We start from the raw sequence: 14269 nt of genomic DNA, 5'->3' as shown, positions 1-14269 counted from the left end.
CACAGGGCTTGGCAGGGAGGGGTCGGACATCAAGGGAGGGACCGTCTCCTTTCTTGATTGCCCTTCTTTGCTGTTCTCATCTCTAGGCCTTTGAGAGTACCCTCAAGTCATGGGAAAATAAGCAGAAGGGAGAAAGCTACAGATTAGCCCGACCCCGGCTCAACTCCCAGCAGTCCATGGAATATCTCACTGAAGAGGAATATAGGCTGTTGCAGCGCTTTGCCCGTTCCGCCGACATCCTTATCACCAGGTGAAGTGGACAGTCTGTGAGAGTCCCTGGGGTGAGAGGGAGAGAGAGCAGGGTAAGCCACATGGGAAGCCTGGTCTTCACATGGAAGCCCCAGCCATCCCTCAGCATGAATGACTGGACTGAGGGGGAGGGAACTAGACTCAATTGGGAGTCCCAAGACCTGGGTTCTAGTCCTGGCTGGGCCACTAATTGACCCAGCAACTATGAACAAAGTTCCTTCCCCCTCTTTGGGCCTGAATGTTCTTGTATGTGAGAAGAGGAGGCCAGTGCTCCCTGCAGGCTCCACATCTGGGTCCCCATGATCCTAGAGGACCTCAAAGATTGCTTTCAGTCCTGAATACCCTGTGACTCTTTGCCTTCTAGTGTGGAAAATTAGGACCCCCTTCCTCTCTCTCCCTTCCTTCTCTGGGCCTTTCCAGCCCCCCAAGCCTAACTCTCACTAGGCTTTGTTTGGAGAAACCCTCTTGGCCATCTGAATTTGTGACAGCTTCACCTCATCCCATTATATACATGGTTATATTTTGTTAGCTGGGATTTGGGCAACCTCTCTTGTCATCCCGTCTTTGTGAATATAAACATGCCCATCTTATTTGGTCTTAGAAGATACATATGTACATGCATACATACACAGGTCTCTGTATCAGTAGGCTACTCTCTCAAAGCTGCTCCCCTGTCGTCGTCATCGTCCCCCCCACCCTGCATTGGTGGAGGGAACTTCCACACCAGGAAGGTCCTGGCATCAATAAAACCCCAGGCACAGGCTCCTTGTTGTAGGCCCAGTATTTGCACACCATTCAGGGGAGTCTCTCCCTTGCCAGATGTGGGCTGCATTCACAGATGCCACCCAGCACCTATCATTCCAGCTGTTCCGATGGGAGAATGGCTGTGGTGGGCACTCTCTTGCTTAGTGGCCCTACTCTCTCTACCTGCTTTTCTGTGGAGTTGTCCCCCGAAGGTTTGGCTTGCGCCCCAGTACCTCTCTGGCTGTTGTTCACATTCCTGAGCTGCCGAGAGGGTCCCCTCTCTGTGTCCAAAAAAAAGTCCAAACGTTCTGCAGAACATAGCCATCTGGGCAAGAGGGGGCATCATTCCATTACCCCTCAGTCCCTGGGAAGGTGCAGATACAAGGGTCTTCCAGACCCCTGTCAGAAGCTTGGAGTAAAGCTAAGGGTCAGGCATTCCAATTCCATGTCCAGCCACTCCCGTCACCGCCAGTCCTTACCCTTGAATCCCTAAGACACAGGGAAACCAACAAGGTGTCACCAACACATGGCAGAGATGGAGCTTTTTCTCTGTACAAGGGGGAAAGTCAGAAGTCCCCTTTTGTGCGGCTGCATGTCACGACCTGATGTTGGGATACTGGCGCGTGCGTGGCACGGATGGTTGGTGTGAGACTTGATCTTCAGGCCTGGACAAGGACACAGTCTCCCCTCTAGAAGCACCTAGAAGCACCACAACACCTGTGTCCTTAGTTCTCGATTCTGCATCTGAGACCCGGCCGGCTGTACCTATATCCTTCAAAAAACTTCACTAGGATACGTAAGTTTTGTGTGTGGGTTGTCTTTTCACTCCTCTGCCGCACTGGCAGATTTACCATATAACCACCCATTCTGAGAACATTTGCTACAACTAAATGATGGGGAAGGGACAGCCTCAGAAAATCGTCCCCTCTAACCCAGAACATCTGACATGGCAGGGTGGTTTTATGGTAACTTGCCCCTCAGAGTGAAAGACAAACCCGGGTTCGGTAATGGGAACTCCCCCCTTGACTTTTGGTTGGCATTTTAATTGCGTGGCTCCCACCTAAAGCTTGCTGTTGTCTGTGGTGGGGCATGAGCAGGAGTGGACTTCTGGGAGATGACCCTCAGTGACTGGTAGATGCCAAAGGAGAACGTTGTGGCCAGGCCCATCAGCCACTGGCCTCTGTATCCAGAATGCTAGAATTAAAATCACCCAACCCCATCTATCAGTTGCCTGAGTAAGTCTGATTCTAGAGGACTGCCACCTGTTAGGGGATAGTCACCATCCTTAGAGGGAAAATCCAGCAACCCTGTGACTGACTTATAAACTGGGGGACCCTTTGGGCTGGGAGTATTGCTTTGGCAAGAACCTCGTGCCCACCTCGATTAGATCTTTTTAGAAATAATAAATCGGGGGACCCTTTGGGCTAGGACTTACCGCAAAGTCGGGAACCTTGTGCCCACTCCAGTAGAACCTGAGGGACCCAGGGAGAGTAGCATTAAGCCACCGCCAACCAAGAGAACAAGGGAAGGGCCCCTGTTGGGCTGAACCTAGCACAGGGAAGCACTGAGATGAGTGTGTAGGACTCTTAGTTCAAGCCCCACTGGCAGCATGTGGGACAAAAAAAGAAAAGGGGGACCCTGAGGACAGGTGTGTGCCAAATGTCCCCACTGCCTAGATGGGATGGTGCTAGCCCTGTGAGCAGGCAGCTCAGGGCATGGCTGAATGCTTCCCCTCCCCACTGGGCTATGACACTTTGGTCAAGGGCTGATCTTCTCTCCTGAGGAGATTCCAGGAGGCTACCTTTGCCACTCTTCTCCACAGGGCACAGCAATGAGGTCCAGGCCTTGAAAGGCAAGGTACAACCTTCTGGGAGAACAAGTCCCAGTAGGAACCATCCAAGTTTCTGACCAGACCATGGTTTCACTGATTGTCCTGTCCAATTTTTGTGGCCAAGGTCTGAGTGGTGGTGTCAAGTAGATGGCAGTCCAGCTACTTGAACTGGGGACATCCAGGCCAGTGGAGAGGGCTAGGGGCTTGACTCCCTCACTGCCTTGTCCTCCTCCCTCCCCTCCCAGAGCAGGGTGCCCCATGCAACCCCAATAGCTTTTCACCTTTACAGGTCAGGCCCATGGCCAGGAAGCAGTACCAAGGAGATCCCAGGGGAAATGTGTTAAATTATAGTTTAAGCTTCTCAGGTTACTCAAAAACTGAACTGTACAACTTGAACCAAGCTGCTCGTCAGCATCCTTGACCTTGGATCTGCTGCGGCCATGACCAAGGGGGCCCCAGTGACACCATTCTGAATGTGATGAAGGTTCAGGATGTGACTTCCCCGGAGCTCATGCCCTTTTACGCAGCTCACTGATGCCTGGCACCGCCCCAGCCAGCGTGGCTAGCCTAGCGTGGTGTCGCTGAGAGTTGTCCACGGCTTCTCTCAGGAGTGTAGCATGGCCCGCTTTCTTTCTCATGTTATGATGTACCCCAAGGACAAGGTCATCTCTAGCCTCCAAACTGAGACCTTGTCTCACCTCCCCATGACTTGGTTGCAGGATCCGCGAGGTAGCCAAGATCCACAAGGCCATAGAGCAGGAGTTGGCCCACTCAGTGAACAGCTGTGCCTCGGCCCTGACTGAAGTGCTACCCAGCAAGCGCAGTGGCAGCAGCCCTGAGGTAAGGTGGGGATGAGGAATGGCTGGGGCTTGGTTGAGGGCAAGGAAGAAGGTACACACACAAGCACAGGCACACAGATGGGGGCAGAGGGCAAGCAACTCAAGTGTTGAGGATTGAAAATCTGAGCCCAGCATCAGCCTCAGAAACAGCTGGGGCCGCTGCCTACTGCCAAGTCTGCAAGGGACTGGAGACACATTTGCAGGCCTTGAATGATGCCCTCAGTGCTCAAAAAAATAACTCCTGGGCTGGGCCAGATGATGCCAAAGAGAGTGCCACATCTGGAACCAACGACTCCCATGCTATAGGCTAGCAATGTCTAGCCCTGGTGGAGCCCAGAGGATCCAGCTGTAAGAAATGGCTTGGTTGTTGTGGGGAGAGGGAAGGGAATGCTTGGGCCTCCACTCATTTAGCCCAAGTGCCTAGATTGGCCCTTACCTTGTCAGCTGAGCCAGCAACCTAGGTCCCAGATTTGCTCCCCTTCCCATGTGGCTCTTGATGCCAAAGGTAACCCCGGGACAAAGCCCCTTCTTGGGAGGGAGTAAAAGAGGAGGGCCAGATTGGGTCCTATCAGGGCCCAACTTCCTGGTTGTCCTGCCAGCCGCTTCTGTTCCTTGAGATCTAGAAGCCAGACTCATCATATTAACTGCCCTTTTCCTTCTCTCTTCACTTCTACATCCTGCAGAGCCTGAGCAGAAACTCAGCTGTGGAAGTTTCAATTAGCGTGAAAGCCTTGTACAACGAAGCCAGAGCTTACGTGGAAGGGAAGTTGGTGAGTACAAGGGATGGGGGAGGGGGGGAGCAGGATCTACCCCCAAGTATTGGGTAACCTGCAGCAATTAGGGGGGACAAGGGCCAGCGTGTTACGGTTCAAATTCCATCTTCAACAATTATAGTTCCCTAGCTCCAGAGCTGAAAAGGACCTCAGAGGCCCTCGTTTACAAAAGGGAAACTGAAGCATCCCTGAAAGACATGCAGGTCAGCAGAGCTGGGCTTTAAGCACGGTTCCTGACTCTAAACCCAGGGCTTAGCCATGTGACTGGTAGGATTCTTACAATGCAGCATCACAGGGCCTTCTTGGAGTCCCACACAGGGGAGAGTGGAAGCTGGAGTCCATTCCAATGTGCCTCTGTCCTCCTAGAGCCCCCAGGCAGTACAGTCACATGTCTGAATATTCAGTATCTACAGTAAAACATGGGAGCATCAGAGGCGGAGAGCTATGAAAGGTCATGGGAAGGCAAGAGGGTAAGCAAACTGAGGCCCAAAGAGATTGTGTGACCTAGAGCAGAACCACAGTGGGGTAGGGGCCACAGACAAACTTAGCTTTCCCCCACCCCCCCCCAGTTTTGCTGAGGACTGGCCTGGCATCCAAAAGAAGGGAAGGAAAGGTGGGAAGGATCTCAGAAGCCTGCAGACAGGGGCAGCCCAGGCTCAGGAAGTGGGGGCGGTTGACATTGTCAGCAAGTTCTTCCTGACATCTGACCTGAACCTGCCTCTCTACAATTTCTTCTCAGAGCTCCTAGTTCTGCCTTGGGGGGCCAAGCAAATCTAGGCTAGTCCCTCCTCCCCAAGACCCCCTTGAAGACAATGAGCACAATTCCCTTCCCCCACCTCCAAGTCTTCTCTTCCTCATGTGGGGAGCCCTCCAGCTTTTATCTGTGTTCATTAAATCAGGGGCCCCAAACCTGGAAGAGGGTGGGGGCAATGGAGAGCACTATCATCACCTCCTTGACCCCTGCATGCTGGACTTCTCTCAGGGTAGCTGCCATGTCTGTATGGCTACTGCAGGACAAATGGAGAGACTGAGGGTGTGGGGGCCACCTCCCAGGGCAGACACACCTGGATCGATTCCTTTCACCTCCAGCTTTGCGTGGGGATCTTTTCCCCAGGGCTGCTAAGTTCACTATCTTTCTACAAAACTCCAAGGCTCTCCTCCAGGTCTGCCTATCCCTGCAAGTCTATTTTAGGTGCTGACATCTTATGCTATCGACTTTCCTAATCCCCCGTCCATGTAGTAGTCTGCCAGCCTCTCTCATCTGTTTGTGGCGGGTGGCACCAGTAGATTTCCCACCTGGGGGTCCAGTTGAAAGTGAGTCCCATGCCAAGGAGAAGAAAGAGGCTGGGTGGGCAGGCTTCACGCCAGTGACATCACTGCTCATCTGTTCTATCTACTTGTTAGTTCCAGAAACACAAAACTCCTCAGCTGTGCTGGCCATCCAGAGTTTGGCTCTTCTCAGTATGAGATGATCCCAGGGATCAGACAGAGGAGTCATTACGGATCTGGATTTAGAGGCCAGAATATGCCACGACTCCCATTAGTGGGAGAGGGTCAGGCTAGGGACCTGGGACCAGTTGGGTCTGGAGGGACTTGTGTGCCATGAAACAGAGATGCATGGCAGCAGAGCTCATTCTGCGTGCCTTCCCTCCCTACAGCAGCTGGACAGCCCCCGGCGCGAGGAGGGGCTGCAGGTTGCCCTAGCCAACGTCAGCCAGGAGCTGGAGAAGGTGTCTGAAATCCATTGGATGGCACCCATCCTCAATGCAGTCACTGAAGAGGTGAGTGCCTTCTTGAAGGGACCATGGAGGAACAGAGTGACTGAAAGCTGTGGGGCTTCCCTTTATCTTGATTCATCAGATGCTGGGGTGGAGGGAGAGCAAGGGCTGTAGCTCTCATCAATCAACCCACATTGATTAAGCACCTACTATGTGCCAGTAAGCACTCATGATCTGGGGGTTGCCTTGTGCAGAGAGGGCCTTCCTGGATGAAAGGACTCGGGTAGAGGGAAGCCTAGCTCTTCTGGCCCTATGTGACTTGGGGGCTGATGCCCCCTGGATGCGAGGGGAAAGGAGGGAGAAAAGCACTGGTGCTGTTTTGGCCACACTCTGTCCCAGCTGCTTCTAAACTCCCTCTTTGGCCCCAACCCTGGTCCTCTGACCTCATCCAAGCTCTGGGGGTACTGAGCACAGAAGTGTGGGTAGCAGGAGTAGAGGCAGTTATGGGCACTTGGTGTTTTTGGAGAATTGTGTCACAAAATTGGAAAATAGTCGCATTTCGTTCATTTGGTGGCCCTCCCTCTGAGGCTCTCAAGTCACCTACCCATCCCTAAGCAAAAATCCTCTCGGAAATTCCCCCAGCTCTGACTTGGAGTCCACCATTGATGGTGAGCCCCCCCTCACCCACTCGAGGCAAGCTCTCCTAGTGAAGTTGTTCCTTCCAGACAGCCTAAATCTGCCTCCTTGCAACTTCCTGTCATTCCTGCCCCCTCCCCCAACATTGTTCCTGGTTCTGCCCTCCAAGGCCAAGCAGAGCAGGTCTAATACCTTTGCTGCTGGCAAGCCCTGACCCTGCTCTGGACTTCATGTCCCAGTTCCTTCAAGTGACTTGTATGTGGTACAGTTATCCCATGGCTTAGCTGACAGTGCTACATTCAGGGCCAGAGGCCTCCAGGCTGAATCTCAGCTCTGCCACTTACCATCACTGGTCTATGCCTAGCCTCCTCTGGATGCACCCCAGCTTGCCAACATCCTCCCTGAAATGTGGCTGCCGGCACCCAGGCCGAGTCCCTGGATGAAGCATTTGCTCCCTTCTCTTAGTTCTAAAGCAGCAGGCCCTGGGAAGAGCCTTGGTCTTTCCTCCATAGTGCCCGGCCCCCCGCCACTATCCTGGTGCTTATTCTGCCAATAGAGATGGACTCAGTAAAAGGGGAGGCAAAGCTGCCCAAACAACACTCATTCACATGACAGTTTCTTCCATGGAGGCCTACCCTCATCTAAAGGAGGACCCAGCGAAGGGCCCTCCAAGGATGAGGCAGCCTCTCACCAACTTCCACCAAAAGGCAGCCCCTAAAATGGGGCTGGGGGGAGACGCTTGGTAGGAAGATCAGCAGAAATTGCCAAAGGTGGGATGTGTATCTGGCAGTATAGCCAGAGATTATGACTGCCCCTCTGATATGGACCAGTGTCTTGCCTCTACTTGTATAACCCTGGGCAAGTCACATCATCTCCATAGGCCTGTCTCAGTTTCTCTCTCTATAGAATGAGGGACTTGGACTGGATAATGGCCTCTGAGCCATCTGTAGATCTATACTATAGGATCGTCTGAAACACATCTTAGAACGTAAGCACATTTGGGGCCGTGGGCCGTGGTCCAGGCCTCTGCCAGCCCCTTTGGAAAGTACAAAAGCTAACACGTGTTTTTCTCTGGCCCAGGAGAGCCTGGGACACACTAGCAAAGGCAGCTTCAGGTTGCGTCTAAACATCTCCAGAGGAAAGAAAAGCAAGCCCCGCAAGGTCAAGTGGAGCAGCTCCGTCTCAGGTAAATCCCTTCCCCACAGTCACAGGGGTTGAGTTAATTTTCCCATCAGGCTGAGCTCCAGAGACACATGGTGCTGGGAGGGAGCCAAAAGACACCGTCACTGTTTGCTCTTCTCCAACATGTGGAGACAAGATGAAACAAGGAGCCATCCTGGCGAGAACATGGAGCCTCTGCCTCTGCCTCTGGCTCCCTCAGGAGGACCGGAGGCTGGAGGGCAGGTTTCCCTTGGAGCTGATTCTTGTCAGCCCACTGGAAGAAATCTATTCAGAAAGCCACCAGTTATTTCTCTGCTCTACCCAGTGCGGTTCCCTCTCAGGCCAAAGTATGGCTCAAGAGCCTTCTTTAGATACCACTCCCAGGTGTGCCTGGCTTCCTTCCTGTGCTGGGAGCAAGATGAGCTGCTAGTCCTGCCAGAGACATCTACTTTCAAAAAAGCCCAAAAGGGAGCACGTCCCGAGGAACTCAAAGCATGTCGCTGCCCTTCAGTTGAGCTCCTTTTTTCCTGTTTTGGGACTGCCCAGGAAGTGGAGAAGGGCAAGTGCTAAGAGCCCAGGACCAGTCTTGCCAGAGCTTGTCTGTGCTACTGTTTTCTGAGCAGGGAAGAGCAAAGATCAAGTGAGGAGGCTAGAAGCTGAGGGGCCCAGCCTGGCAAGGGAGAGGTCAGGGGTTACCTCTAGGCCAGCCAGTCTCCTGAGGGGCCTTTTTTACAATTCTGTATGATTCCATTAGTTGGCAACAGTGAGACACAGGAACAGTGTTGACTGCCTAACCTAAAACTTTAAGGAAACCCCCTCTGGCACTCCTTCTCTTCCCTTCCAGTCTCCTCTCCCTCTCTACTCTCTCTCTTTTCTCATTGGGTGTGTCTGACTGTGTCTCTCTCTTCCCCTCTCCTCTTCCCAGGCTTTCGTGCTCATTGCCTTACTGATAGCCATGTGGGCTGGACCAAGAACCAAGCAAATAGATGGGGTTGGGTCAGGGTGTAGAGAGGAAGAGGCCTTCTCTGAGCCCTGATGTGGGTGGTTGGGGAGGTGCCCCCCTCACTAAACCCAGAGCTCATCACCCAGCGATGACTGGGTCAGCTTTCTTTGATAGATTATCACAGCCTGCAAGTGTGGAGGCTGGGATTTCAGCAAGTGTCTCCCTTCAAAATAGTTTAAAGCTAGGCCAGAAGATAGACAAACCCAAGGGCCACTGGGGACCAGAGGAAGCCTGGCTGCAATACAGGGGTCCCTTAGCTTCTGCTCCACTTTCTCTCTGACCCCACCATTCAAGGGCGAGACGGCCATGGAGTCTCATACAGCTCACTGGCCAGGAATCCCAAGGGAAGGTTGGTCCACTGGTTCTTTTAACTGCAGGCAGTTGGGAGAGAGGGCTAGGGAATCCCTGAGCACTGGAGCAGCAGGGATCCCTTTCTACCCCCTACAAAAATGACCAAGCATTCCTCTAGACCTGGGCCTACTCTGGGAAGGCTGGGAGGGACAAGAGAGGGAACTTCTCTTGCTTCTTTGCCTTTCCTGGGTCTCCCCATCTGTTCCCAAATCCCAGCATGGCCACTTCTGAAATATATTTGCTTGTCTGCTGCCCTTCCCACCTTCACCCCCACCCCTATGCTTCAGAGCCACCGTCAGCTGTGCAAATGTGACGTGACCCAGAAGCAGAGGCAGTGTTGTTACTGCCTGGACCCATGTCATTCTCCTGCCAGCATTTGGGTTTTGGGACAAGTCATCCTTGATATTCTTACCCTGAGGTTATCGACTCTGATGGGGGCCAAGCCCCGAATTACCGTTAGAAGGCAAAGTTCCCAATAAGGTACACACTACAGACAGTCATCCAGAGAATGACCAGAGCCCCAGACACACGTGCTCAGATCACCACATTCAGGCCCAGGGACTTCCAGGGCATGGCCAGCTATGGAGAAGGCTGCCAGTTTTCTCAGGCCCTTCCTGATTTGTGTCTGTAGAAGAGTAAGGAGTGCAGTATTTCTTTGAATAAGTCTGTGGAGAAACTCATCCACCTGAGTGATGGCCAGACAGTTTCAGCATCACAGAGTCTATATCCTTAGCATGTTTAGGGCAGCTGCTTGAAAGTGGGGCCCAGGAAGTTCCTTTGCCTTGGGCCCTCAACCGTATTCCCCAGGCCCAGGATTCTGGAGTCACTGACTGAACTACATGCCCTGAACTCCCAAGAGCTTGCCTGACATCCCACCAAGGCAGTGGCCAAGCAGTGAACCCTGCTCTAGCCTACCTCTGGTATCACCCACAAGGCCACCAGCCTCTGTTAGAGCCACTTTGTTTGCTGCTTTGCTCCTTAACCCTGACAGCCCTATGAGGGAGACAGGATCCATACCTTGAAGGTGTGAGAGGGAGAAAAAAATCCAGATGATGGTGTCCAAGTCAATTCCATCAGCATATACTGATCTCCTGCTCTGTGCTTACCACTGGATCAGGGACCACAAAGCAGAAAAGAGAAGAGCCGCTTCATTTTCTCCTCGAGGAGTCAAGTCATTGGGGGGTTATTTTGAATATGCCCTCATCCGTGAGACCAAGCTCAAGCCATCAGTCGGGCCATCCTAGGGCCCAAGGACTTGGTTTCCGATGCTTCAAGAAACCTCTCTCAGCTTGCTGCTACTACCGCTGCTGTCCACCAGCACCTCTTACCAACTGGCCCTGACCCGATTTCCTCCTTTGAATCTGCCTGCGCTTCGCTTACAGTTTCTCTCTTTCTCTGCGTAACTCTGCACGTGTTGCTCTTGGCCTCCTCTCTGTTCTCAATAAGGTGGTCATCTGTCATTTTCCTTTTTGCTAGTGGACAGATGGGGCACTGAGGAAGTGGCTTTTTGGCTGGACGCACTTGGTTTAGGGGAGTACAAAGACATTTTTATTCACCATGAAATCCAGGGCTCAGAGCTGATCCTGCTGGAGAGACGAGACTTGAAGGTATTCAAAATGCCCCTATTTTCCAGAAATGATGGATGGCTGCCCCATTGATATCCATACTGCCCACAAGTGGCATGGCCCTGGCATGACCCCCTGACCAGGCTGACTTTGCTTTTGCCCTTCCTTCCTCACTGAGACTCCTTGGCATCAGCCCCTTGATTCTGTCACGGAAAGGGAAAAGGGAAAGGGAAAAGCGATGCATAGAGGACCCAGAGACGCATCCCAAGCAAAGGCCTTTATCCTGGGGGGGGGGGGGGGGGGGGGGGGCGCATTCTTATTGTCAACAACTTTACCTCCTACTCAAGGATCCCTAATCTTGTCCTCTTGTTCTTACCGTGCTTTGTAGCGAGCTCTTCACTTCCGTCTGCTTTTACCTGCTAAACATTCATCAGGGTGGCCTCACTCATAACCACTCTTGGCCTCCCTCTGTCCATGAACCATTTCTCACCCAAGGATCTTAAACATACTCTCTAGTGGCAATATATATGAGGAAACTGAAGGACCAGGTGGAGCCCCCAAGTCAGTGAGCAAGGCTAAGCCCTTTTTACGAGCTGCAGGAGTCTCCTCTTGCCTCCCATGAGGCAAAGGCATGAGAATTATAATGGGAGCCTGGGCCTTAAAAACTCAGACATGAAGTGGAGCCTCAAACAGAAGTGAGGCTTGAAGGGCATACTTGCTCTGTGCCCACTGGCAGACAAACTCTGGCCTCACAAGCAGCCTGGCACAGATGGCTCCACAGAACTGAGGCCTGCCTCAAGCCCATGATGCCATGGGGCCTGGGACTGAGCTGAGCCAGCCCTCCTTCCAGGTAAAGTACAAAAACGACTTGTACCAGAGACAAGAAGGACAAGGACTGTTGATCCAAAGACCATTGTCCCTCTCCTGGCTCACCTAAGGACTCCTCATAGCTCCTTGCCTCACCCCTTGCCCAGAACTGACAACAGCTACCTCTCCCTCTGCCACAAGCAACAGACCTCCCTCTGACTCTTCGGTATAGAACTGGTGGTAGGTGGAGAGCACGCTGGGCAACCCATGGTGAGACGTAGAGAACCCCTTTCTAGCATACATCAGAGAGCTCAGCCCGAAGAGGTTTTATCCCAGGCACTTTCATCATCATCCCGATGGCTCAGCTGCTACCAACGGGGCTTTGGCATGTTGGGGAAGCCACAAGCTCGTCAGTGCCCTTAACTCTCTCATTTTCCTCTTCTCTGGTCCAAGTGATTGGGTATCTATCAACAAGCTAACTTCTTCTCTTTTCCCCCATAAAGGATTTAGGAATCAGAAAGGTTGGTCACGTGAAGAAGATCCTTCAGGGTATTAAAGACATTAGCCACAACCTATGAATTGCTGAAGGAACTCCTGACATGAAACCACTTCATGGCGAATTGATGACACCCACACCACTGACAACAGTGACAACAGCAGGGACTCTAAACCTACCTATGTATGACTGCAGACTCAATTATTCCAGAAAAGACTCGGCCCCTTGGTAGGGCTGAGAGTCAGACGCTGCTTTCCACTAATGTGACATTCTTAACTTTATCAGGTTTCCTTAGAGGATTCCATTTCCACAATGGCCAAAGATGGTTGAATGGAGTTGTTCTTCAGTTCTCCCTCTCTGTGCTCCATGACTGGCTCTGGCTAAATGAGTTAAGCTTCTGTATATGCCTAGGATCTAGAAGAATGGCCTTCTATGGGTGCTTTTGAAGATAGTGTTTTCCCTGATGGCTCAGGGTCACCTGGCTGATTTTGTGACTTGGGATTCTGGAATGTCTTTGGCCTTCCCTTTGGAGTTGGTGGGAGGAGAGGCTTTGTGCTATGGAGGATGGGAACTAGGTCCTAGGGGCTTTCTCCCCTAGCCTTAATTACATGGCCGAATCCTTTATTATCCCTGAGTTGGGCTTCTATCAGTGGCCTAAGCTTCATTGTGCTACCTTGACCCAGCCCCCTCCCCTGAGACTCATCATGCATGTCATCTCTGCCTTTCTTGTAGATATGGCTTGCAGACTCTCTGCAAGTAGTCTATGCTGCCTGTGTGCGTATGTACGTATGTATGTATATATACACACACACATATATATACATATGTGTGTGTGTGTGTGTGTGTGTGTGCATGCTTGTGAATAGCTTTGATCAGGTACCTGATGGACCATTTCAGAGTCCAGTCCTGACTGCAGGTGAATGGCCCACTCTGCCCACACTGCTCATCACTAGTGACTTGACGGAGTCTCCACAAACTGTAAGAACCCCCGCTGCCTTGACCCAAGCTTGCATGCTGTCCGCCAGTGCTTGGCTTGCAATTCTGGCTGGCTTTTTGAGCCAAAAGAGTCATTCACCCTTGTGCTGCTGTACAGATTATGAAAAGATAGATAGAGACATAGCTAGATGGAGAGATGTATATATTTTTTTAAGAACTGAAAATACAACTCGGTTTCTAAGGCTCCTGATAAAGTTCTTCTGTAACTTACTGCCATGCCCAGGAACCTCAGACTTCTGGGCATCCTCAGTGTTCCTGCTTCTGACACAGTTGCGGTATCTGATCCATCTTTGTGGAGCCTTCAAAGCCGCTGCTGGGACAGATGGCCAGGCTACTTCTGTTCCACTCTCCCAATTCGAAGCCAGGCCCTAAACAGGGGAGCAGAAAGGTCAAAGCTATCTATTTGTACTGGACTGTACATCAGTTAGGACCTGCTCCCTTCCTCCTCTTCCTTCTTCCTCTCTGCTCCCTCCCTCCTTCTTCCTCTCTGTCCCCCTCTTCCACTTCCTTCTCCCCTCCCATCCTGTCCCTTCCCTTCTCCCCTCTCTTCTTCCTCTTTCCCTCTCCTTCCCTTTCCTTCCTCTCTGCTCCTTCTCCCCTCCCAAGCCCTCTCCAACCAAGATGCCCTGAAGTCTGGGATTCAAGAGCTCTCCTGGGTCTCTCTACCTTCAAGGCTAGGTTAAGCTAATAGCCCAGGGACCATCCGGGGCAGCCAGTCCTGACTTTCCTGGACAAGCTGTCAGGATGGTCCCAGACTCCCCTGAGAGTTGCTAGGCAGTTTCCCTCTTGCTGGTACTAGGTTGGCAGAGCTGGTCTTCACAGCAGAGAGAAGCTGGCAGAGCAGTATATACTCAGCATATACCTCTGCAGCCCATGGTGCTGTTGCCTTGAATTTTGAGGTCACACAGCAACACCAGGTGACTCAGAGCCTCCTGAGTGGGGCGCCTCTCTACCTTCTAATGAAAAACAACCAAAACACAAATCCCACTTGTTCCCAACCCTAAATTTGCTTGGGATTTTGTTGTTTAGAAGACCTGTTGCAATGCAGGCAAATCTGGCCAGGCCCTAGCATCTAGAGGGGAGATGCCCCAGGGCCCTAT

At 52.1% G+C, this 14269-nt stretch overlaps 1 protein-coding gene across 1 annotated transcript in view; it reads left to right on the top strand.

The window, feature by feature from the left end:
• Window positions 1–12333, top strand: part of DGKK (diacylglycerol kinase kappa) — a 50598-nt gene extending 38265 nt beyond the window's left edge. The window contains exons 19-24 of the mRNA XM_072626826.1: window positions 87–250; window positions 3544–3664; window positions 4347–4433; window positions 6095–6217; window positions 7871–7976; window positions 12181–12333. Coding sequence (XP_072482927.1) covers window positions 87–250; window positions 3544–3664; window positions 4347–4433; window positions 6095–6217; window positions 7871–7976; window positions 12181–12233 — 654 coding nt within the window. The 3' untranslated portion in view covers window positions 12234–12333. The remainder of the gene's footprint in view (window positions 1–86; window positions 251–3543; window positions 3665–4346; window positions 4434–6094; window positions 6218–7870; window positions 7977–12180) is intronic.
• The last annotated feature ends 1936 nt before the right edge of the window (window positions 12334–14269 follow it).

The sequence above is a fragment of the Notamacropus eugenii genome, chromosome X (assembly GCF_028372415.1).
Source record: "Notamacropus eugenii isolate mMacEug1 chromosome X, mMacEug1.pri_v2, whole genome shotgun sequence".
In the NCBI taxonomy this organism is placed as follows: Eukaryota; Metazoa; Chordata; class Mammalia; order Diprotodontia; family Macropodidae; genus Notamacropus; species Notamacropus eugenii.
This window is presented reverse-complemented; position numbering and strand designations above follow the sequence as displayed.